At 36.0% G+C, this 27,760-nt stretch overlaps 1 protein-coding gene across 1 annotated transcript in view; it reads right to left on the reverse strand.

Moving 5' to 3' along the window:
- The window catches only part of plxnb1b (plexin b1b), a 65,922-nt gene that overhangs the window by 36,322 nt on the left and 1,840 nt on the right, over positions 1-27,760 (reverse strand). The window contains exons 2-3 of the mRNA XM_067373272.1: positions 3,332-3,403; positions 34-1,180 (exon numbers count right to left, since the gene is read on the reverse strand). Coding sequence (XP_067229373.1) covers positions 34-1,170 — 1,137 coding nt within the window. The 5' untranslated portion in view covers positions 1,171-1,180; positions 3,332-3,403. The remainder of the gene's footprint in view (positions 1-33; positions 1,181-3,331; positions 3,404-27,760) is intronic.

The following is a 27,760-nucleotide window of genomic DNA, read 5'->3' on the forward strand; positions in this document are numbered from 1 at the left end:
TAAACTTACTGGTTTCCAGTTTTCAAAACTTACCGCTGGAAGATTGGCACAGTTTGATTTCACTTCATACTCAATGTATGCAGCCTCAAGTCCATCTGCACGGCCCATTTCAGTGTAGCATAGATCTCTTGTAGCACTGATACGTTTATCCACTTCCTCAAGTGAAAACACACATACTGCGGACTCTTCATTGGGTCGACTGGAGGAAGCGAAATGGCTCGAAAACACCCCCAACAGTACCTCTTGTTCCGAAGCAGCTGTACTTTCTATTCCCATAGTCTTCCTCAACTTTGGCAGGCCTACATGTAGAGCTTGTAGGAGGTTATAATTCTTTCCTCCAGCTGAACGGCAACTTAACGGAACTTCTACATATGAATAGTACGCAATATCGTCCAAACACATACGGGAAACATATGTGCGATATTCTCTCGACTGTGATTTTAAGTCTCTCCGATAGAACATGAAGTAGACATACGAGCGGTGGGTAAATGAGGTTACAAAATGATGGTCATACTCAGAAAGCCTCCCAGCTACCGCTAACTTTGAAGTTTCCTCATATGAGAAAACAGGCTCCATAACTAAGTTTCGAGTAGATATTGGAGGTTGGCTGTTGGTATAACCACGCCCCACAAACAGCACTGGCTGTTGTTTCCCACGCCCTCTTGTGAGTGCCACAAGTCCTACTGTAGAGACATTGGGGTCATTAGCCGCCACGTATTGGGTATCCACAGGCCTCTCTGCAGAGAAAAGTACTTTCCCCACTGCATCCAAACTTCGTTTCTGACATATTCCTTGATAAACACTTCCACAACTGATGAGCTCCTGACTGTAAGGATCCACAAGTAGTAGCTTGTTGTGGTTATTGGTCAACTGTGCCTGTGGGCAGTTTGCTTCACTAATTGGCGGCAGGCAGTCACGGCTGTCTATCACAGGGCCTGTCTTTTCCTCTTCCTCAAGCTGAAGTTCAGAAGAAAGCTGGTAAAGCCGATCACGGGCACCTAAATAGACCCGACCCAATGAAGGGTCAGGATGCAAAGCTAGGTGCTCAAAGTAGGTGTCATTGCGCAAGAAAATGGGGTGATGGCTGGAAGAAGCAGAGCTCTGGGTGACCACGAAGCTACATAGTATGGAGAAAAGAGAAGACAACACACACACCATCCCAGGTGGCATGTCAACTATTCTGAGAACAAAGAAAGAGAGAGAATGAGGGAACATTTAAAAAAAATAAATAAATAAAAATAAAAAATTGAAAAGTAAAAAAGAAGAAAAAAAGAAAAACTACATTATAACAATTCCAATCTTTAAAAACAGACTAGAGATATACAAAGCTTAAAGTGGGCATGAAACAGAAGTTGCAATAGCATTTTCTTCTCTATTGTTATGTATATATGAGTGAAATGGCTTCTTGAACAAGAAAAAACTGGGACTTGACTTTGTCCATAGGAAATTGATTGGATCATTTGAAGTGTTGTTGCTTCATTTCTCATGTAAATAACAGGTTAATTTGTCATCAGTAGGGTTGGGCATCGAGAACTGGTTCCATTTTAGAACCAGTTCCAAATTTCCAAGAACCAAGGATTTGATAAGATGTGATTCCGCTTATCAATTCCTGTGTGTGTGTGTGTGTGTGTTTTTTTTTTTTATTTAAGACAAAGATGATGTGAAAGAGAACTTAATTGCTAATCTGTGCTGCGCATACATCCAAAGCACACACACCACCTCTCATAAATTACGTGAATACTGAATTGAGTTCTCCTTTTTTGCACTTGAACGGACGAATACAAACAAAATTATGAAAAACTATCATTGTAAACACAGTCCGTTTAATCTTAAGTGAACGTTAACAGTTGAGAAAGAAAATGTGTATCAGTATATTAAATCCATGCATTCGGTCCTAAAGCAGGGGTCATCAACTATATTTGTCCAAGGGCCAGAATTTTTCTCTGCAGACACTGTACAGGCCACATACTCGTAATATAAAATAAAATTCGAATTGTATCCTGATATGTTATTTGATATACTAATTCCAATTCCAAATTTATGTTATTTTTTACATATTACCTGTACTGCAGCTAGCCACCAGGGGGCGATAGCGATATTTTAGGCTTCATATTTGTGAGGCTGTCAAGCTGTCCATCACTGTCACATGCAGGTTGGTGGGTTGGTATTCAATTTGAAAATTTGACATTCGAGTATTCGTTTTTTGGGGGTTTTTTTGCACACCTGGGATCCCCCGCGAAGCGGTTCTCATTCCCCCTTGAATAAGGCTGGCGACACACTGGCTGCGTGAGTGTCTCAGCTGCGTGGCGTGTCCGTTTTTATTTTGGCTCCCATATTTAACAGGTTGGAGTTTGCGCACTGAAACACGCGTCTCAGGCGCGCTCGAGCCATGCGGAAAAGGCGTGCATGCTAGAAATTGAACCGATGTTCAATTTACCGCTGGCCGCCAGTTGACTTTGCATGTCCTAAAGTGACAGCAGCCTAATATACCTGCTGCTGTCTATCATTAATCTTAAAATGAGAACAAAAGGCAAAGAAAATCACTCACTGATCTTGACTGAATAACTTTTGTAACTTTTATAAGTATGAATCAATTTTATTTATAAATAGAAAACTATGCAGCGTTATTTTACATTTGGTTGTATTTTATTTTAATTTATGTACCTGAACTTTGTTCAGCTTTATTTATCTGTGCTGTTGCTAATTTGTTTATTTGTTCTTATTTTATGACTGACTGTTTACTTGTCTGTAATAATGTTTGAAATTTATGTTAGTAAAAATTTTTGTTTTCACTGTGGTATTTTTTGTTAAAAACAAAGGCGAAAGTTCCATGTTTAAGTGTTCTGTAGGCTGCTGATTTTTTTTCATGGTATTCAGCTGCAACAGAATGTTTTGGAAACAGACACAAAATAAATGTGTTTAATATCTAAATGTTTGACTTCATTATTTATTTATTAAAATATTAAAATTATTAAAATATAAAATTCAAATGATACCAACCCTAGTCATCAGAGTCAGAGAAGAAAATAAATGCCATTGCAAGAAGGAGGGGAAGTTATTTTGATTACATATTATGACACATGAATTTCAAAAAATAATGACATGCATGAATAAATCAATTATAATAAATACTGCAATACTGCATAAAAAATAAGAATTATCGATTTTGATTTCATAATGACTTAAAATATAATTCACCCATACAAAATATTGTTAATGTTATTAAAACAGCATAATATTCCATTAGCACAAATCAAGATAGGATGCCACAAATGGACTGTCATGATATGTGAGAGAGACAAAAAGAGACAGCTGACAAAAGTTTTCTTACCAGGGTTTGATCTGCTGGGTCGACATGCATACACGCAACACACAGTCAAATATATGTCCCCATCGACTAAACCTAGGACACACATAAAAAGAGAGACAATTTTGTCAGGAACATTTTGAGGAGGTTTGACACTTAGGGACAATTAAAAAAATATATATCACACACAAGCATCAATGGAAATACATGTCTCTGGCTACATTTCTGCAAAATACGATTCACTGAACTTTTCAAGTGACATGTCAACAAGAGTTGCAGATGAGGACTTGCTAAACAGCCTAGGTTGATCCCCCCATAAGCACAGCAAAATATGATGTTGGGGGGAGGTCAAAGAAAGTAGTATTCCCATGATATGAAGCTTTATCGGTTAATGAAGATGCATTTCTAGCTCTGACTGATTTTACATACATATATACACCCCGAAATGGATCATACCATTAACATTACCTGAATTAAATACACTATAAAAATGTACTAATTCAGGGACGTGCTTTTCTTGCATAGACAAAGAACATAATCTGTTTACAATGCATATACACAGTGAATTTAGCCAGAACTAAAATAAAAGAATACCAGAAAACCAGTAGTGAGCCAAATAATAAAAAGAGATGTGGATCATATGTGAACCAAATGTTATTCTTGAATGGCTGAGTTCTGCAAAAGGCTGAGGCCCTTATGTGGCCCATACATGGCTGAACACACCAAAAGCCATAATTTAACCACATTTACCACATCTGTTTTTTATTTATTTATTTTTAATAAAAAAAAAAAAACAATCAGTAAATCAAACTGTCTTAAACACAAAAAATAATTAAGGTCATTTTTTATTTTTATTGAATAGATGTTAAACACAAAAGGAGTATGCTGATGTTGATAGTAATGTGGAAAGTGTCAAATGTATGTATGTCATGTTTCACCAATCTTTCTCAGTCACAATCCATAAGAAAAAGGAAGATAAAAAAAGAAATATGTTAGTATATCATAGTATCATACATCAGATATTATTTAAAGGGTTAGTTCACCCAAAAATGAAATTTCTGTCATTAATTACTCACCCTCATGTCGTTCCACACACGTAAGACCTTCATTCATCTTTGGAACACATATTAAGATATTTTTGATGAAATCTGAGTGGTATATGACTCATCCATAGACAGCAATATAATCACCTCTTTCAAGGTCCAGAAAGGTACTAAACACATTGTTAAAATAGTCGACATGACTGCAGTGGTTCAACCTTAATTTTATGAAGCAACGAGAATAAAACAAAACAAAAACAAAAAAAACAAAAAAATTATTCAACAATCTCTTCTCTCCCCTTTCATTATCCTTACGCAGTAAGGATAGTGAAGGCTTCCGTGTTTACGCCCGAATGCAGGCTCAAAGCGCTACACGTGAGCAGCACAACACATGCGTGTGATGCTGGAGACAGCCAATAATGAGTCAGCATTCTAACGTAGAACCTGGAAGCGTTGTACGTAACTATGAAAATGGCACAGAAGAGAAGATATTGTTGAATGAAGTCTTTATTTGTTTTGTGTACAAAAACTATTCGCCTTCCTTCATAAAATTAAGGTTGAACCACTGTAGTCACGTCAACTATTTTAACGATGTCTTTAGTACCTTTCTGGACCTTGAAAGTGATTGCTGTCTATGGACGTGTCATATACCGCTTAGATTTCATCAAAAATATCTTAATTTGTGTCCCGAAGATGAACAAAGGTCTTACGGGTGTGGAACGACATGAGGGTGAGTAATTAATGATTTTAGAATGTTCATTTTTGGGTGAACTAACACTTTAAATTAATATTTTAAAACAAGCACAAAGGCCCATTACAAATGACTGTAAATAAACATTACAAATAATTTCAGCAACTTCAATAAACTGCTAATTCACTGCTTATTAGTTGCTGTATCGTTTAAGTTTATGTATCAGGTATGATTAAGGGATGTAGAATATGGTCGTGCTGAACAAGGCATTAATATGTGCTTTGTAAGTACTGATAAATAGCCAATATGCAAGCTAATAAGCAGTTAAAAGTGAGGATTGTTCCCCATACAAGTGTTAGCCAATCTTTTGTTTCTACCACACAAGACGTACAGTAGCATGAAGAAAACATTAACTAAATTGGTTTCCTTGTCATTTAAAATGAGGAGCACTCTAGTAACAAGCTATTTTTAGAAATATAATACTTAATATTAATACTAACTTTTTAGACACCAAAACAGCTTATCTGAAGATAAGTGGAGCTTATGTGGGCAAAGGAATTTGATAAAATGAGAGCAGAGAGGGAAATAACTGAAATAACAGAAATATCTGCATTTTAATAGCTGCCAGTCACATGTTTAGAAATCCAATAGGAGTTGCAAAGATGCAAAGCAACCAATAACGCTTTTGAATAGGCTTGAGATGTGGACTGCCACAGACCTGCCGCACAGGTTATGTGTTTTTCCAAGTATGAGCCAAATGTTAAGCATAAGTTAAAATATTCCATGGTGTGCCATAACTAGGCCACATATGATCTGCAGTTGTGTGTGGTCATCTGGGCCATATACCTCAATACAAATAGTGAGGCAAAAGAAAATTCCCTCCAATTCTAAGGCCATGGTAAAACATATATGACGAACCTTTGGCCCACATGTGCTCAGCCATGCCATATCTAGGCCAGATGTGCCAGGTAACAGCCACATTTGGCCCAAATGTTCTTGCTATCTATGCCGTTAAACTGAATGCATGAAGCAAACTGCTGAAAATATTCAGAAGTTAACAACACTGAAATAGGTACATGTAGTTTATCTGTCAATTGCGCTTTAAAATTGCGTTCTTTACTATAATAGTAAATTATAATGTGTGTAGAGCTGTACGATTAATCGTTACAAACATCATAATCTTGATTCAAACACCCACGCAATATTATTTCTAAAATGACAACGATTTGCCTGTCTAATAAACCTTTGACAAAATCATGAATAGATTTGTCATGTTTAGGTAGGCTATGAAAGCTTTACAAACAGTCCTTTCAACCACACACAGAGCTTGATTTGAGGGGGGATGCAGGGGGATAGCATCCCTCTTGTTGGAAAAAATGACAAAAAGCATCCCTTCTGTAAAGCCACCATCCACCCTTAATCCCCTTTAATTAACAGTATAAATTATTATGTAAAACTTATGTAAACAAAACTTTTAAATTGTCAGAATGATAATTAAACTATAAATAACAGCAATTGATCAATCAGAACTCAGTATTGTAACACGCTGTGTACAATCATGCTAGAGTTCTGATTAAGCAAGCTTTCGTTATTTTTCGTGCTTGTTCAAATGGATCAGAAGAACGGTTAAAGCGCATATTTTGACATTCTTTAAAAAAAAAAAAAAAAAAAAAAAAGAGAACAGAAGGTATGATATTACTTTGATTAGAGTTCTAAGAACATTCCCCTGACATTAGAACGAATAACGAACATAGCTAAAGTGTGTTGACGCCATAAGGGATTGTTGTGGTGAATTATTGACAGTAAATGTCATCAGCGAGGCACACATGTATGTTAGCTATATGTACGCGTGTTTATTTTTTTAATTTAATTATTTATTTTAAATTATTTTATTTATTAACGTATCCTTGTTTCCCTGAGATAACAGGAACAAGTATTGCGTTTAAGACGCTATGGGGAAAACTTTGATTTTGAAGCTAAAATGTAACAACGCAGTGCAACTGCACAAGCCAGAAGCCGAGCAGAGTTCTGTACGAGCTGGTTGGCTGGTGAGCTGTAACTGCATGAACCTATGGTGATGCAGCGTAAGTGCACGAACCAATGGGTGCCCCCTACCACTGAATGGGTGCGGAATCTGCCTATATAAGTGGCTCGCTTACATCTAGACTGTAGAATTTGGCAAAGGTGGACAAAGAGGACCAGCCTGCCGCCACACAAATGTCATCAATAGACATACCGCCGGACCACGCCCAGGAAGAGGCCATGCCTCTGGTAGAGTGGGCTCTTACTCCGATGGGGCACTGAAGGCCCAACAAAGTCATAAGCTTAAAAAAATGTATAAGTTAAAATATGGTGCCTTGTGAAAAGTTCAGTATGAATTTCTCAATTTACGATAATTTTAATTAAAATAATTTGAATTTAATTATTAAAATACATAGGCTAGTCAAATTTAAACAGAACTAAGTTGTGTTGCTTTCTGGTGTAAAACTACTTCCTCCAATCCCTATATACAGTAATTTGCAGAGACAACGAGGCATTTAATACATTTTCCCCGGTATGAGCAGGGCAACTGACACGAATAAATCCACATATTATATATAATCACTCGAAATATAAAAAGAAAACAGAAAGACCCAAAAATTATTTGTTTGCACAACAAATGCACACATTTGTTACTGTCACATTTTCATTTATCTGATCAAATGTTCTTGAGTAATTTTGGGTAATGTGTTAATGACAGTGCCTGTAAAAGTCGCATCAAAACATTCATGTTTGAAATGCCCTTTCAAAAGAAGTTATTTTACTAGAATGTAGTGCTAATAGTGATTAAGTATTAATAAGAATTTTAAAATCAGGAGATTAATAAATCAAATGCAATGTGATACAATTTTTTCTTTGTATTTTAAGGAACATTCTGTAAAATAATAAATCAAAAAGACATGCACACAAAGATGCAGAATAAATAAGTAACAGTTGACAACCCACATTAAATGAAAATATTTAAGAATCTTCTTGAGACAAAATAAGATCTAGTTCACTGTTTGTAGTGCTGTATGTAATCCAGACATATTGTGGTCAGCATGGAATGCAGATGCAAATTATGAACAAATGAAAATGCAGATGCAAATTATGAACTTAAATTAAACTTTAAAGAAATAAGAAACAGCTCCTTTGACCTCTATTGTTCATCTCAGGCCCAACAATAAGAACTCATTTAACCTCAAATAAAACAGCATTTACTGAAATTTTAACAATATTAATCCATAAATGTTACTCGCATCATTTTCATTGTGAGGACAAAGTGAACACTCGGAGAAAAATAAAGGTAAGGACTGTACTTAAAAATAAAACGCAATGCGCATATATTTAATTAAAATCACAGCCAAATCATGATTTCGATTTAATTTTGGTTAGTCATGCAGTTAAGAGAACATAACAAGATTCAAGAAACAACCAGATAAAAAGACCATGCAGACTGACCAGTTATATAGATTTTGTTGAATTAATGCTGAAAAAATTATAAATATTAAAACTCCATATTTGTCCAGTTTGATCAACAGATCGTTAAGGCAGATCTTTTAAGCTGACCAATCAAAATTAATCTGACCAATCATTTTTGTGAAGTTCACTATATAGTGAATAAGTGAATTTCAGAAATACAAAAGAAACAGCATGTATATCTAATCACAAACAGATCTATAACTTGCCTAGTGTAAATGACAAAGCACTTAGAAGATAAAGCATAATAAAATGTAATAAAATTAGTTAAATTTTATAGGTCTATTTTATGTCACTTATCAAAGAAATCATGCAACAAATGATAGAATAGTATTATTTACTTTAAATTGTATAATTTATGAAAAAAAGCTGTCCGTTTACAATAAACTTAAGTTGTTCACTCTTCTAACAATCATTGGTTTACTTAAGTACATTTACTTCTACATTAACTTGTCTATAAGAAAAACCATAAAAGACAATTAATGAATGCCCTAAAAAATAAAAAAATAAATGCCCATTTGACCTATTTTCAATGATTAATATTTATCTGTTTCAGTTTTTTTTTTTTTTTTTTCGCTTATATGCCATATTTATGACCATATTTGGGACAAAGTAATGGCGGTGTCAAATCCGTGTCAAATCAACCAGAGGCCCCCGGCTCAAATTTTTGATTTTGGTAATATTTTTTCTGTTGAAAGACAAATATAAATAGTGATGAAAGCCAAAATATTAAATGTCACACATGTTTATTTACTGAGTAATCCACTATTTCCACATCCATTTTCTGTAAAGTTGCTTTGAAATGATATGTATCGTGAAAAGCGCTATACAAATAAATTTGAATTGAATTGAATTTCGTAGAGGGGGGTCAAAATGACAATTTTCACCTGAGATTTGGAGTCAGTTTACATGGGTGTAAAAATGACTTTAGAAAGATGGCAGCATCATTATTTTATTTGTACACAGAGATTGGTAGGTCTATACTTTAGAAATCTTTGTTTCATTATATGCCAACAGTGACAGTTCAAAAATGGTAAAAAGCACTTCTTGTGTTTTTTGCCTCAAGTTTGCATGCCTGTAACTCAAGAAGTATTAAAGATATCTTAATATTCTTTTAGATTCTGGTTCTTAACAAATTTTACTTTTGGTATATTCATTTTAAAAGGCCCTCAATGGTTCATTCCCAGAGATATGGAGATCTTAATGTGGCTCCATGAGTAAATTGTTAAAATGAACACATTTAGTGGTCAAAAACCAAATGTGGGTCACTTTGTATACAGCTGATATTTTCTTTTAAAGAGGAATATGTGAAGAACAAATAATGTTGAAACTAGAAATGTATATCATTTTTTTCTATCATCTCAATTGCATAGAACATACCTGCGTGCCATATACTCCTTTTCCAAAGTTTGCATGCCTAAATATACTGTGACATTTAATATTTTGTCTTTCATCACTATTTATGTTCATCTTTCAACAGAAAAAAACATTAACAAAATCAAAAATTTTAGCCGGGGACCTCTGGTTGATTTGACACAGAATGATCCATTTATATTTAACCCACAATCCTCTTTGTATACAAGTGCTATAAACTAAAGAGCACTAAAATCGTGCAATTCTGAATAGTTACCAGAATGAGTTTTACAGATTTTTTTCTAGAATCTTTGAGTGATAGGAGCTTTTAGATAAGTAAACACCACTTATATAACTAATTCTAACATAACATGTAGCGAAGAAAAGCAGCATTTACTTAAATATATTTAGCTACAAAAAGGGAACTTCTGGGCAGGGACTTTGTGAACTGTAACCATTCCTTTAAACTAAAGATGTATTATTGGTGAATACAATCACAGTTTAATCATTGCTTCAAAGACTGAAAATGTATGGAGCAGTTTTAACTGCTCTGACCCATTAAAAAAACATTTGATATTTAGAGGCAGGTGGGTATCAATAAAATATGATGCCTCAATAACAGGTCTGCAGTACCTCATTCAAATAGTGGCACAGCAGCCTCTATGAAAGGTTGCATAAATAAAAGTCTTTGAAGACTTTTCAATGTGCAACTAAAATGACTGTGAATGAACGGTCCATGAGGATACTTTCAGCACAGTAATGCTCTGACTCAGGAAAGAGTTCTGTAAACACAACATGTCCTGACCTGAGAAAAGGAAAATATTTTGTATTATATCTTAAGGAAATAATCGGCTAGACTCTTCAGAGAGAATTTGAGGTATAATGGGGTCATTCTGTGTCAAATCACCAAATTTTGGAAACTTTCCTGGCTTAAATTTTTGATTTTGTTAATATTTTTTTTCTGTAGAAAGACAAACTATTAAATGTCACAGATGTATATTTACAGAATAATCTTCTAATTTGGAGCCAAGTTACTGAGGTGTAAAAAATGACTTTAGAAAGATGACAGCATTATTTCATTTTACACAGAGATTGGTAGGTATATTAGTAAAATCTGTTGACTTTAGTCATTTTTGTTGCTCAAGAAGTATTAAAGATGTCTTAGTATCCTTTTAGATTCTCTTTCTAAAACCATCCTTTTGGTATCTTCATTTGAAAGGCCCTCGATGGTTCAGTCCCAGAGATATGGAGATCTTAATGCAGCTCCATGAGTAAATTGTCCTCATTTTCAGTGGTCAAAAACCAAATGTGGGTCACTTTGCATACAGCTAATACTTTTTTTCATTTAAAGAGGAACATGTGAAGAACAAATAATGTTGAAACTAGAAATGAATCGTGTTTTTTCGATCAACTCAATGGCATAGAACATACCTGTCTGAGTGCCATAAATATACTTTTTTGTTTTTCAAAGTTTGCATGCCTATAACTCTAAAAAAAAAAAAAAAAAAAAAAAAAAGTAGATAAGATATTTTAATATGCTTCTATATTCTCATTCTTAATAAACAATTCCCTTCTGAAATCTTAATTTTCAAGGCCCTATATAGTTCAGTCCCATAGATATGGGGACCTCAAAGCAGCTCCATATTCAAATTGTTGAATTTTACCCATTTTCAGTGATCAAAAACCAAATGTGGTTCACTTTGCACACAGCTGATACTTATTGCATTTAAAGATGAATGTCTGAAGAATAAATAATGTTTGAAATAGAAATGTATCTTGTTTCCCTCTATCAAAAGAATTGAGTACCAAAAATCTACTGAAAATGGTTAAAGGGTTAGTTCACCCAAAAATGAAAATTTCTGTCATTAATTAATCACCCTCATGTCGTTCCAAACCCGAAAGACATTTGTTCATCTTCGGAACACAAATTAAGATATTTTTGATGAGATCTGAGAGGTATATGACTCGCCCATAGACAGCAATTTAACCACCACTTTAAAGGTCCAGAAAGATACTAAAGACATTGTTAAAAGTCAACGTGACTGCAGTGGTTCAACCTCAATGTATATATATATATATATACATTGAGGTTGAACCACTGCAGTCACATTGACTTTTAACAAATTCTTTAGTATCTTTCTGGACCTTTAAAGTGGTGGTTAAATTGCTTTTTTTTTTTTTTTTTTAACTCTATTCAATCATTTGTAAGTGTGAACTCATGAAAACCATTGCCACAGGTAATCAGATATTATTTATTTATTAAAGGTTTTTTTTTTTTTTTGCCATCTCATCGTAGATTCAAATCTATAAATCAAAATGTATTGCATTTATAAAGAAAAAGTTCAGCACCCAAGGCTCAATCGCTATTGCCTCAATGGTGTAGTGTCTTTGGGTGGATTAGGACTGTTTGTGATTTGGTCTTAGAGACTTAGGAGTCCTCTTGACTACTCCTAACTTTTCACAGACTTAGGAGCTAGTTTTAGTGCTAAAATGCTTTGTGAAATACTCTTAGAGCAAAAATTTAGGACTCCTAAAATTAGGACTGACACGCCCATTATTTTTAAGAGTTTCTCCTAAATCAGCAAGTTAGGAGCTACTTTTAGCCTTAAGATGTTTTGTGAATATTGCCCCAGGGGCCATATTCACAAAACATTTTATCTTACCACTAAGAGTTCTCCTAAATGGCAGTAAAAGTTCTTAGCTAAGAGTTTTCTCTTAAAACCTATTCACAGAGCTGCTAAGACAAACTTTTACTAAGGAATAGAGAGAAGTCTTAAGCTAAGAGAAAGGGCGGGGTTGACCTCGTTGCTATGGACTATGCCCACAGTGATTGGCTGATGTGGGAGGAGTCTCTGTCAGGGATTTAATCATAGAAATATTGTAGAATGAGGTATCATGTTTCTATATTAAAATAAAGGTTTTAAAATAAAAATGCTGCCATATTCAATAAAAGGTTTTAAAATGTGGGCTAAGTGTCACTAATTAAACTAGTACATGTTCTGTTTGATCATTTGTAAGTGTGAACTAATTAAAACAACTTCCACAGGCAATCAGGCATTATTCATTTATTAATTTATTAAAGATTTATTTTTGGTGTTTTATCATAGATTCAAATCTATATGTAATATGTATTGCATTTATGAAGAAAAGGTTCAGCACCCAAGGCTCTATCGCTATTGCCTCAATGGTGTAGTGTCTTTAGGTGGATTAGGACTGTTTGTGATTTGGTCTTAGTGATTTAGGAGTCCTCTTGACTACTCCTAATGTTTCACAGACTTAGGAGCTAGTTTTAGTGCTAAAATGCTTTGTGAAATACTCTTAGAGCAAAAATGTAGGACTCCTAAAATTAGGACTGACACGCCCATTATTTTTAAGAGTTTCTCCTAAATTGACAAGTTAGGAGCTACTTTTAGCCTTAAGATGTTTTGTGAATATGGCCCCTGATCTAGAAGATTTTTTGAATATTTTAGAGTTACATGCATGCAAACTATATATACATGAATATATGTTTATTCATACATAATAATTATACACAAAACAAACAAACATATATTACGTAAACACAGACTCTAATTTTGTACACGATAATCACAATTATCGTTGAACAGCCCTAATGCAAACTTTGGAAAAAGAATATTTATGGAAGAGGTATGTTCTGCAATTGAGCTGATAGAATAAAAATGAGATACATTTTTCTAGTTTTAACATTATTTGTTCTTTAGATATTCCTCTTTAAAATAAAAAAAAGTATCAGCTGCATACAAAGTGACCCACATTTGGTTTTTGACCACTGAAAATGACCACTTTACTCATGGAGCTGCATTAATGTGTCCATATCTCAGGGATCGAACCATCGAGGGCGTTTAAAATGAAGATACCATAAGGAAAGTTTGTTAAGAACCAGAATCTAAAAGATATTAAGATATCTTTAATACTTCTTGAGTTAGGTGCTTTTTGCCATTTTTGAACTGTCACTGTTGGCATATAATGAAATAAAGATTGCTAAAGTCAACAGATTTTACTAATAGACCTACCAATCTCTGTGTAAAAATAAAATAATGATGCTGCCATCTTTCTTATGTCATTTTTACACCCCTCTAATTTGGCTTCAAATCTCAGGTGAAAATTGTCATTTTGACCCCCCTTTACAAAATAGTGGATTACTCAGTGACACATACATCTGTGACATTTAATATTTTGGCTTTCATCACTATTTATGTTTGTCTTTCTACAGGAAAAATATTAATAAATCAAAAATTTGAGCCAGGGAACTCTTGTTGAGTTGACACGGAATGACCTAATATCCCTTCCTGTCAGCTAAACATTCCTTAATAGTCAACATGAAATGGTGCTTGCAACACATTTTACTTCCTAAAGTGACGCATTCAAAAGTGAAACAAGATATTTAATGAGAAAATATCTTGAAGTGGTGGGTCTCAGTGCGGATATATACTTGTATAAGAGGTATTAAAACATAGCAGAAAAGTAAAATAAATTCCAAATTGTTTTTCTTCACTCTAATTAGAAAAAGAACACAAAAGATGGAAAAGAGAACAGCCCAGTCTCTAATACTATGAGTAACTCAAACACAAATTATTTGTTCCTCTGGCTAAAAACATGCACACACTTGCCCGACAGGCCCCTAGGGAAACATATACACTCAAGTCCTTCAAACAAATTCTCAGTCCAATTTAACATTGATGTCCCACTTTCCTAAACCTTAAAAATATCTAACTTTAAGACTTCATTAACAGTTTTTGGTGTGGTGACAGCAGTTTTTTAGATTGAATCAATTCATTAAATGTTAATAATATTTGGATTAATAAACTGGTAAATTAAATACAAATGTATCCTAATACAGATAATGTTTTGTGTAAGCATGCTAATGTTTATTAAGTCTACATTATTTTTGTCAACAAAAACTATAGATCTTTGGTATTCAGTTAACTAAGGCTGTGAGCAGAGAGTTTACATATAGTATAATCTGTTATGACAAGGTCCCTGAAGCTTAAAGAAAAGCTCAAAAACTTCACAAGCTCAAATAATATAATGTCATGAAGATGGCCGATCAAGAAATTGGTAATCGTATCAGCTATAAAAATCCTGAACTATGGTTACTATCAACACTACATTAACTGAAGTTCATGTATGTGCTTTATTTACATCCCACAGATGGGGTGGAAAAGTGGAAGAGACTTCACACACGGCTATCTAAATGGGGACATTTCATATACTTATATTGTTTTTATATACATCTAACCCTAACCTACATACTAAGCCTAACAGAAATTCCGCATTTAAAAAAATATTTATTTTATAGCTCACATTTTTATAGTTAGCTTAGCTCACTTCTAAGTACAAATTTGTCCCCAAAATATGGTCAAGCACAGGTACACACACAGTGATTCTTGACTAGCTAAATATTAACATAGACAAAAGCCAGACCAATGTGTGTGCACCTTTGAACCTAAACCACCCAATCTCTGGCTAATGATGTTGTTATATAAAGAAATAAACATGTCTACGTCAAAACTATAAACAAAACTATTTTAAGGCTTTAGTGGAGTGCACAGGTAGTGTATTGTAGTGCACAGGTTTTATGGACTACTTATATGAAGCTTTTTGGAGCTTTACAGACATGGTCACTTTATGACCTGTCAGTGTACAGAAAAGAGAGCATGAAGATTGTTCAAGACTCCCCTTTTGCACTTCACAGATCATACAAGTTTAAATCAAAATGATTCAGTTCTCTCCACACAGACTTAACTCTAGTTTTGGGGAACCTTTTATTATATAGAACTCTATCCACAAGCTTTGCTAACTTAAATCATGCAATTATTTATCCAAACAGACAGTCTCCTTTTACAAGTTTGGTTGTTCAAGCTAAATTTAACAATCAGTTCTGGCCATATTCCAGTTTGAGAAGATGTAACATTACTAGTAAATTCCCAGTATGATGCTATGTGTGAATAAAGCTTATGAGTACCGGTATGAGCACTTACAAGTTCAGAATGTGCTGAAGTCCACACAAAAGATTATATGTGAATAAAAGTCTAAATTCATAATCTGTTCATCACATAAAATGATCCAGTTTCTTCAGAAAATTTGCACCAAACCACTCGATTCATATAGATTAGTTTGAATGAACAGAAATCTCTCATATTTTATTTCAAATATCTTCAAATATCAATAGTGTTACCATTGTTTCACTTAATACCTAATTTTAGGATATCCAGCGATCATAAATAGCAGAAAGAGAAATTATGAGGTCTGAGATGGAGACTAAACTAAACTCAGGAGTTGCTCACACCTCATATTTGGCTTAAGAAAGACTCAAAAAAAAAATGTGCATAGAAAATTTTGGAAAGGTTGGAGAGAAGAGGAAGAGGGGAGATCATGGGAAAAAGGAAGGGGATCAAGCACAACAACCCACAACACAACAGACCAAAAGCACACTCATTATAGAGATGAATGAACATTAAAATGGGAGTGGAGACAAAGACAAAAGAGTTTGGGCACTCTGCTGTATCACTAGGACAAATGGTTCAACATGTGACAAGACAATAAGCCATTTGTAAATTGTATGGGATAATTGGGTCAAATTTAAGAATGAAGTGAAAACTGCACTCGGTACAGTCACTAAACACAGGACTGCATTGGGACACATCACATATTCAGAGACATTTATGAATAAATGTCTTTGGTTCCAAAATAGCTCATCACTGTCTAATCTTTAAAGATTAACTCCACATGTCTTCCTTATCATAAGAGAGATATACTCAACAACTATCATGAACACACACAACTATGGATAAAATATATTCACAAATATCAACAAATGAGCATTTTAACATTTCACTTCAGTGATACTGATATGTAATTAAGAGGAAGAAATAATGATATTTAAGACATGTTAGTTAGGGCCCAAGCCCTGAAACAGCGAAGGCCCTATTGTTTTCCTTGGGTCTAGGGCTGCAACTAACGATTATTTCAATAATCGATTAATCTGTCGATTATTTTTACGATTAATCGATGAATCGGTGGGGAAAAAAACATTAATTTCTAACCTTTTATTCAAAAACAGAAATGAAAAATCCTCAGAACGTGCAAAAACAGGTTGCTCTTTTAACATCCCTGAGCTGTTAAAGTAATAAAAAACAAAGGGACTAACACAAAAAACATACACATGTATGCTTTACATCTGCCAAATATATAGGGCTTTTTTTTTTTAAATAAATTGCACAAAAAGATGTATAATTTTGTTTAGCTTAAGATGACCAAGTGCTATAAAAAAACTTTAAAATGAAATTTAAAAAGTACAACAAACAAATATATTTGTCAACAATAACCGATATGGGACAAAGCACAGAATAAATACATGACAACAGATCAGTGTTAATTTTGACAGCAAATTTTGATTTAGTTTTAGTCATGGTCTTTTGGATTTTCATGTTCGCAATCGAAATGTACGCCACTGATAAGCATTGTAAATGCAGTATTACAGTACACATACCAATTAAACGCGCAGGTCTCCTCTCGTGCGTCCTCCTCACTGGATGAGGCAATATCACTTTTGTTTCGCTTTCAGATATCTATTTTATAGATGCCATCAATGCTTTTATCTTTCTAGATGTAATTACCAAAATCAAAACAGTCCATAAACCTTAAATCCTCACGAAAACTTCGGTCAAGCCAGCTCACGTGTCAACCTGAGAGATCAGCCTCCTTACCTTGTCAAGTGGTCAAATTCTCGGTTTATGAATGGACGGTTTGGCTTGATTGACATTCGGGCATGATTTATATACCATCGACCAGTCCTAAAACATTAGCACGCTTTGATCGATTGTTTGGAGATCGCGTGTTTCTCCGTTCGAAGCGCATTTCCTGTTCTTCACATCCGCGACAAAACAGTTGATTATTTATGAACAAAAGCGTGAAAAAAAAACGTGAAAATGGTCTCATTTGAAAGGAAATATCCAAAGCTAAAAGATGATATAGTGTGACTGATTGAAGCAGCCCGTATCAAAAGTGTGGGGGGCGATTTCTGTCTTTTCAAAACTGCGGGGGTCCTGACAACGGCACGCCTGTTCAGAACAACGTTACGGGTCTCTCCAATGGTCTTTCCTCTACCTCCGCTCTGCTATTTATTTATTTATTTTTGCTCCGCTCTGCTTCTCGCTCAACCACATGTTTTTATACTCAAACATCTCCGCGTCTCATTGAGGCGTAATAGTCGCGCGACACAACGAATCGATAATGAAATTCGTTGCAAACTCTTTTAATAATCGAATTTTATCGATTTTATCGATTTGTTGTTGCAGCCCTACTTGGGTCATTTATTTTTTCTAACTTTCGGGCACTTTTGGGTCCCTTAACATGTTCAAACTCTTGAAACTTTGCACACATGTAGGAATTGTCTGCCATCAGGGCCGGGCTCATGTTGTCATGGGGGCCTCCGTGGCACAGCCTTTTATATGCTTGTATTTGAGGGGCTCTGTAACGCACCCCTTTTCACCTACAGTAACCAAAATTCATACAGTTATAGATCTCATTGGGCCAAACAACTTTCAAAGAAAAAAGTCATATGCCAGTGTAACACAGTTCATAAATATGGGAAGAAGGAGGCGGGAACCGGCGAACATTCCACAAAACTTTAATATAAAATAAACAAAGAACAAAACGAAAGTAATACCGGCAGACCCTCGCGGACGTCTGCCGGCCACACAAACATAATAAAACATAAAATAATATCCAGGCCTGGTCCTCTCTCGTCCTCCACGGTCGTCGCTCCTCCTTTTATGCTCCCGGAGCTCCTCCGTGAGAGACTCAAGGCCGGTGCGCCTCCCAGGTGATGATTGTTATCACTTGCGTCACCGGCCTCGCGCCGTTCCCTCACGGCTCTCGCCCGGCGTTCCCTCACGGCTCTCGCCCGCCCTGGTCGCCACATAACCCCATCGCCCCTCGCAGGCCGGGGGGTACCTCCGAGACTGCGCTCTACTCCCCCCCGGGGCCTGTCTCGGCGGCCGCAGCACCTGGGGGTAAGGACAGACGAGACGAGAGAAAGGAGACGGAAGCAAGGGGAGCGACAGGACGAGAGAGGGGAGAGAGGAAAAAGAAAGAAAAAAAAAAATGCTGGGTCCGGCTCCCAGACACACTGCCGCTCGGTCCTCAGCCTGCCAAGAGGCTCTTTCTCGCGGTGCCATGCGGTGGCACTGGACGCTCGGTGGACGGCCCGATCCTCGACCGCCTCCTGGCGGCCGGCGATGGCTCCTCCGACTGAGGGCAGCTGGCAGCGAGTACCCCGTCCCCTGCGAGTCCCCTTCATGGCGGACGGCAGCAGGCTCCGGCCCACGGCAGACGGCGGCGACTCCTCCGCTCCCTCCAGGTCCAGGACGGCAGCCACCCCACCTCGTCCCAGGAGCACGGCATCCGGGTCTCCGTCCCACCTTTCACAAGGCTCCAGCACCACCGCCTCGGGCAGCCTCTCGCGGTCTTCACTTCCGCGCTGCCCGAACTCCGCAGCACCGCGATCCCCCTCAGCAGCGAGGGCTCTCCGACAGCACGTCCCTCCTTCCTCCCGGGTTTCGGCACCAATGTAACACGGTTCGTAAATGTGGGAAGAAGGAGGCGGGAACCGGCGAACATTCCACAAAACTTTAATAGAAAATAAACAAAGAACAAAACGAAAGTAATACCGGCAGACCCTCGCGGACGTCTGCAGGCCACACAAACATAATAAAACATAAAATAATATCCAGGCCTGGGGTCTCATTTATAAAGCGTGCATACGCACAAAACAGGGCTGGAAACGTGCGTACGCCAGTTCCCGCGCAAAGGTTGTGATCTATGAAAACAAACTTGATGGGAGAATGTGCGCACCCTTAAGCAAACTTTGAGCCGTGCGTACGCACATTCTGGAGACAAAGTGATATGAATTGAGATAGTTTCGATCACTTTTCCAGTGACACTCTGTTTTATGACAGCGAGGAGCGCTGGAAGCACAATAATTCCTCTTTAAACTAAAATGCAGATGTTATGACAAAATATTTTTTCAAAAATGACGATCAGTGATGCACACTTAACTTAGATATTATGAAAGACACTGCTGGATTCGGTGGTCGAACGGTCCGTTGTCCAGTTTGAATAGGTCAAAAGATAATATCTTACTGTACAACCACAGCTGCATGTCCTCTTCAAACAATTACCCGAAGGATATATTTTGAGGAAAACGGTAAGATTTGCATGTTTTCTTTTTAAAATACTTTGTCAGTGACGCGCTGAGTCAGACAATTGTATTTACACTGCAATAAATAAGTAGTCCGATCTGTTTCCACTAAAAATAGCATATAAACTTCATAAAAGATATGTTTACCTCATCAGCAAAACTGCATAAATTTGATTTGAATTGTTTAAAACTATTAAAATACTATCTGGCCAGTGGAAATGAATGAATCAACTCTATCCTAAAACCTTTATCTGAGGAATTTTTTACAATTTTGTTTTTATGGATACTTTGATATATTTATTCTAAAACAAAGAGGATATTGGATGATCTTTATCAATATAATGTGTGGCACAAATGGCATTTATAGTCCATATCTAATATTTTCCAATGTCTTGTACCTTTGACGGTGTTAACCGTGGATGTCACGTGGTTGGGAACGTGTATGGAAATGATATGCAGATGAGGTTATGCATAGTAAAACTAGGCGTCGTAAGCTCCATATATGGTGATTTCGGGGAGGAGACAGGGTGGAGATGCACGTACGCACAATCTTCCGCTGACTGGGATTTATAAAGGGATTTTTTCGCGGGTTCTGGCGTACGCATGGTTTTATAAATCTGATTTTTTTTTGTGCGTACGCAGAATCTAGCTTTTGTGCGTATGTACACTTTTAGTAGGATCCTACGCACAGTTTTATAAATGAGACCCCTGGTCCTCTCTCGTCCTCCACGGTCGTCGCTCCTCCTTTTATGCTCCCGGAGCTCCTCCGTGAGAGACTCAAGGCCGGTGCGCCTCCCAGGTGATGCTTGTTATCACTTGCGTCACTGGCCTCACGCCGTTCCCTCACGGCTCTCGCCCGCCCTGGTCGCCACAGCCAGCCAAACAGGAAGCTGGCTATTTAGGGTTGTTTGAGAAACACATGCTCTGGAATTTGATATACTCTTAGGGAATTCATCCAATCACCACCACACGCGGTCAGCAGAAGTCAAGACATTGAGGATGCTAAATTGCAAGCAGATTTTTGATATCTTGAACTGTTTGGCCATGGTGTTGAAACAAATTTATGGCAAGAAAAGGGAAACAGGAAGTGTGTTATAACTTCTGCATAGATTGACCGATTTGGATGAACTTCATCTGTGTGTTCGTTGAGGGAGGCCGATCACAAGGACGTGACTATTGTAAGTCAAAGTCATAGCACCACCAAATGGCAACAGGAAGTGTCACTTTCAAAATGCTTTGAAATCACCCTCTTATTTTTACCCAATTTGCTTCAGTCTTCATCAGAATAATGTCAAGACAGCAAATGCACACCTGTGAAAGGATTCTTGATATCTTGAACATTTGAACATTAAAGTCAGATCAAAGTCCTACTGCAAGATTTGTTGATGCTTCCAAACAAATACAATATTGTATATTGTTTATTCTTATCTATCTGTTACCATTTACTTTTATTGAGTTATTGTTAGGCTTAATGTTTCCTAACTTAATGTTAACAATAATTTACCTGTTTGGTAAGTTATTGAAATTGTATGTTTTTTGTTAAATAAATGATTACTCTGTCTCCTACTTTGTCTTTTCCTTATAGCATGGTCAGATTAGTCTGTAAGCATATTTTGGCATCTCTGTATAGTCTCACCCAACACAAATGTTTTTTTTTTTGTTTTGTTTTTTTGTTTGTTTTTTTAATTCTACAATTTTAACTTGTGATAAAATCTAAAAAACTTAAGAGGTTAAGTTTTTTACAACAATGGTTTATAGATTTCAGCCTATATGCAGCAATTGAGTACTACAGCCATATAGTGGTTATTGATATTTTTGCTATTTTGATATTTTTATACCATCATATGGTCATCAAAGTCACCAAATTTTTAGGTTTTGGCTGTCTGAAATTATTTGAATGTAAAAGAAATTTTAAATATTACATAAAATAAGCATATTTTACATGGTATATTTGGTATTTTTAAAGGTAATTCATAATTCAAAATTGCATAAATTTATAGTTTTTATTTTATCAAAGATAGTGATATGACATTTATTTAAAAAACATTTGGGATCACGCCGGAGAACTTTGTGTCCAAATTTGTCCACAAAGGACCAATTATGCTTGAGAGTTAACAGTGTTGTTTAATAAAACCCTATGATAACTTCCTTTTGATACATTATTTGAACAAATTATTATTGCCTAATTATTGTTATACCTATGTATTTTGAGTCATTTTAATGGTTATGGTCTACATTACCACACACACACAAAAATCTGATTACGCGATTAAACGTCAAAATAGTCATTAGTGGCAGCCCTAATCAGATGTATTGCTGTCATTACCATAAAATCATTTCATTTGGAGAAGAATGGGTGTGCATAAATGGTGCTGGTTTATGATTGAATCACTAGATGAACTATAGCCTGAAAAAGCTTAAACAGGAATGCTTTACCTGAATTTTTGTATAACATTTTAGAGTCAATAGCAATTTCTTATCTGAAGTGACTAATTTACCTGCATGTGTTCAGTGTTCAACATATTGCAAAATTTCACTCGACACAGATAACTTCAATTTCTGATGGAATTGAGCTCCAGTACTTCAAGGCTTTACAAATTTAATCAATAAAGTAAAAATTTGCCACCAAAACTGTACAACATCCAAAGGATTCTTTCAACATTATTTGTGTTGGTCATGTTGTCCAGACATGCTTGCACTCTATTTTCACTTTATTGTGCTTGATTGTTGCACACTATTTACTCATGGCACACCCAAAGACTTGTTCCTGGTTATGCTCCTGCTTTTATGATGTTTTTTTTTTAAGCTTGACAATCCCCAGTCACTGTATAAGGGTAAAATAAGGGTGAGGAAATTATGAAAGAATTCACATTGAGTGAACTACTCCTTTAGGACTCCTTTAAACTTATCTTCACTAATCTCTTTATGAGTATTTAATGGGATCATAAACCAAACTAAAGGGCGAATATGGGTGAATTGGGACAACTGATAAAGCTTTAAGTCCCTCTGTGGTGAAAATCAAGTTTTTAATGTTGTTTATATGTATGTGGTGTTTTTAATATGATTTAAGACAAAACGTGCAAATTCAACACCATTGCTGAGTATTTTCAGTTTCAAAAAAACTAACTTCACAAACTACCTTGTAACCAATCACGTCAACGTGCCAGCAGGCTCTGGCATATCATTATGACTGCTCTAAAGCAGAAGAGTCTCAAGAAGCCAGGTTATGCCCGTATATTTTTTTGGCAATATAAAAAAAAAAGGGTAGATTTAGCTATATAGCGGGTGTATGATGTATATTACAGTGTTATGATGAAATATATGCCTTTCTACACTGACGTTCTGTGTTGTTCAAAGTGTTTCTAAGGATACTGATATTTAAAAGGCAGACTCAGATGGCGAATGGGAACATGGTTTGTGTAACATTAGAAACACATTATAAGCAGCTGTTTGATAATGTAGTCAAGCAAAAGGATAATCATATTAATTATTAATCATATTAATCATGACATTGCCATTTTTATCATATTTTGTAAAAGGCAGTCACATCAAATTATGATAAAGCACTTCATCCAGTGTCTCTAACACTATCTTCATAGTTTAGGTATAAGTATGGTTTTTCTCCATGCAGCTTAGCAGCAGCTGAGAAGCGTTTTCCATAGTTTATGCCGTCACTATGGCGGGCATGTTTGATGACATAATCAAATACTATGGATAATGAGCTCTGGACAAATGAGACAAAAGCTTAATTGTTTATTTATAAAACTAAAAACAGCCTTTGACTAAAAAGAGATCCAAACTGTGCAGCATGAAGGAAGCATTATGGTTTGAGGCCAGACAGGCCCTGAGGAAATTATAGACTCAACCAAGAATTCCACAATGTACCAAAGTATTTGAGAATATAAGGCCATCTAAGAGGATCTTGTATAAACACTCAAACAAGTCCACAAAGGAATGTCTAAAGCAACATGAAATGGAGGGTTATGAAATGGCCGAGACAAAGCTCACTTCTAAAATCTATAGAAATTCTGTAGATGAACAGGTCTGCAGGTTTGTGTTGGATGTGACAAATGTACTATCCTTATGTAACAGCTATGTCCCTAAAAAGTATGTGTGTGAGGGAAGGGGGAGGTTAGTTCCCACTAATTCAGTGAGGGGAGAAAAAAAGAACAGAGGGGTAGTTCCCAGGACAACCAGAGACCCACCAGAGCTTTCCAAAAAAAGAGGCAAAGGGTTGCCAAGGGACTCCACTAACTACAGAGTTCTTCACACGTCCCCAAATGTATACTTAATTAAATAATCAGTGTATGTTCACTCTATTCTACTTTAGATACACATTAATTAAAGAATGCATCTTTTATAGCTTTTGCTTCCACAGCATTAAAAAAAACTATTGTAATATGGACCTTCATATATACCCACAAACAAAAAGACATTTCATATCTGTTATAACAAATAGCCAAGAGAATTTTGCACTATTAAAATAATGCTTTTTTAGTGGTTTAAGAATTTTCTTGCTTTAGCAGAGCTGCAACAGGGAATAAAAAGGAAAGAGATCTTTATTAAAGCCCTAAAAGACAAGAAGGTCTGGTCCAACATTCATGTTCTCTTCACCATGGCAACTCATTTTCCCAGGATACAGACAATCTCAAGGGTAGGCATGTTTATGAGTGTCCCAGGAAGAGTTTTGTGGAGTTCTGTGTGACTGCATCAAAGAATAGGAGAATTAGAATTTATCTTTCTGAATTAGAGGTAGTGGAGTTAATATCTGAATTTTATAATCTATGAAATTACTGTGAAGTTTACAGATAATTTTTTTTCCTATCCATACAGCACAGAGAAAAAGGTAAAATGAAAAAGAAATGTTATTGATAAAATAACAGTTTAATTTTTTTAAATTCTCCCACGATTCCGAATAGACAACTAAATAAAATAATGTACTAGAGGTTCTGGTAAAATGTTACTTGCTGCAGTCGATATAGATATATAGATATATATATAAATTTGACTTTTTTCTTTTTACAAAAATCGGTTTGAGTGAATGATTCAATGACTCACTTGTCATCAAGACTTGACTTGTTTCATTACTGGATGAATCAGCACTTTTGAACGAATCTCTCGAATCAAATACATTTCTTTAACAGTCATCTGTCACTACCTACTGCTGTAATGATGTAATTGATACTATCTTTATTTGAAGTGCCAAATTACTTTCAAAAGGTGATCGCATACCATAGACATCTCTGTTTACATTGCGAACTATAAACTTTTATCGCAGTACTTCTGTGATAATTAGAATGTTTATAAGTCAGAAATATTGATACTGTGTGGTTGAAAAGACTGTTGGTGAAGCTGCTTCATACCTATACATGACAACTGCAACTGCTCTTTCTGGGTCAGCGGCAGGTGGCAGAGCTAACGCACATGCGCAAGTGTTCACGAGGGCATCACAAGAGCATCACGACGCATACGTTTTGTGTTCACATAGGAGCTGACATTGCGTGAACACACTTTGGATAATATTATTGACAACTCTACCTTCAATATATACTGAATAGTTAATTATGCTAAATGAATATGCTAACTGTCAAGTAGAAATGAAGAAATGCATTACCAGTATATAAATGTATGCAGATTAATATATTTACATACATGCTATTCAGGTTATTAAAACAGGATACTCATACACACCTTACAGTCTTCAGAATTTCCATGCACTCATTCACATATTCAACAGTTACTCACTCACCCCTCCCCTCCATCTGCAACTCTCCCTCTTTCTCCAGTTCCCCCTCTTATTCACTGACCTTTTAAATCTCTACTCCAACAAAAGAGACAAAGGAAGCTGGACAGCTTTCCCTCTTTCCCCCCTGCTGAGGGGGAACAAACACACATACACAAGACTACAGCCCGTCATTCCACAGGGGCACAGGCCTGATGCAGACGTACAGATGATTCACACCACTATATGACAATCTCTTGTTTTATTCATCACTATTATTAGACCATTTTGGCACCAAAAATAAACAATTCTAAAATAAGAAATTATACAACAGAAAATTTCAATATGCTTTACTGAAACACTTACTATTAAATTATTAGTCAACCCAAAAATGAAAATTATTTGGTGAAAAAAATAATGTAATCATTTCTGTTATGATTTCTGCTGTTCCAAACACATAAGACTTTTCATCTTCAAAACACAAATGAAGATTTTCTAATGAAACCTGAGAAGTCTGCGCAACCAAAACTGACGTATAAAACATTTTCACTTCCGTAAGAATCAAGAGGTTTAAGCCATGCCTTCTGAAAAGACATAGTTGTTTATGATAAACAGATTTAATTTTCATAGACTTTCAATGGATGGACAAAAAATGATGAGAGAATATAAAAATGTCTTCATTTGTGCTCCGATGAGTCCCATATATGGACCGTCTGCTAAATTACTGGCACCCACAAAATGATTGACAGGTAGAAAGCGAATCAAAAACTGTTTGATTGGCTAAACAAAGAATCTGACAGTGGACTGTGGCCTCTTTTTATTTTACTGTTTACAAAGCTTTGGGCTGCCAGAGAGATCGATGTTATATCTCTTGACAGTTATTTCAGTGATATCCAAGTAGGATAATATTCTATTCCACAAAGACGTAGCAACCCTAAAAACAATATAGACCTTTGTCAGGTTAGACCATATTGAATTTAACGTGGATGAAAACGAGGGATAGACTTACAGTCTTTACAATGGCAAGCACTGTATAAAGGTCCTAAAAATAACACCATTTTCACAACTCACAACTTTCAAATCTATTTTATGGAGTTTTTGTATACTGAAAGTATTTTTGCCAGCTGAACAATGTATTTTGTTAAACAACAGTACAATCCACTGAACACACTTCTATCACTTGCAGCCTCGTTTTCATTTCTTTTAAATATGGCGCTACTCTGATTACGGTCTATAACACCCTGATAAATGCCTAGCAACTAGCCAGAACACCCTGATAAATGCCTAGCAACCATCCAGAATACCCTGGGAACAAAAATAGCAAAACACTCCAGGCATATTTCAAGAAACAAATATCATAGAGATATGGGGCTTGGCTCTCTTAAACTGAGGTATTGCACTGAGGCTCCATATATGACTCTAGAGGCCATGTTGCCACCAGAATGTCACCTGGGCCAGTGTGCACCCACGGAGGTCTTTCAAGGCCCCATCCTCTGCACTACAATATCATAGAGAAATGCAGATGGACTCTTTTGGCTTGAGACAGTGTACTGAGGCTGTGTATGAGGAATGTCATAAAAACATTCAAACACCTGGACAACAACTGTTAAGCTCAAAGAGAACAAAAATTTAAACATAAAGGTGCTTTTGTTTAAAAGGGTTGTATTTTTCTGGAGTTTATTAGTGAATCTGAATCTAAATTGGGTGTCTGTTAGATGAAAGCACTAGAGTAGCAGACTGAAAAAAAACTTGTCATTCACATGATGAAAAAGGCTCAGTAAACTGTTGAATACATGCAATACACTAGGTGCAGTGCACACACAATATCTCTTCTCTTTTTGCTCTAAACTTCTCATTATGGAGCAAGGTTCGCCTGTAACTCAAGAAAGTGATGCTGCTGTACAGCAATATCAAAAATCAGTAT

This window comes from Chanodichthys erythropterus, chromosome 21 (genome assembly GCF_024489055.1).
Source record: "Chanodichthys erythropterus isolate Z2021 chromosome 21, ASM2448905v1, whole genome shotgun sequence".
Taxonomy (NCBI): domain Eukaryota; kingdom Metazoa; phylum Chordata; class Actinopteri; order Cypriniformes; family Xenocyprididae; genus Chanodichthys; species Chanodichthys erythropterus.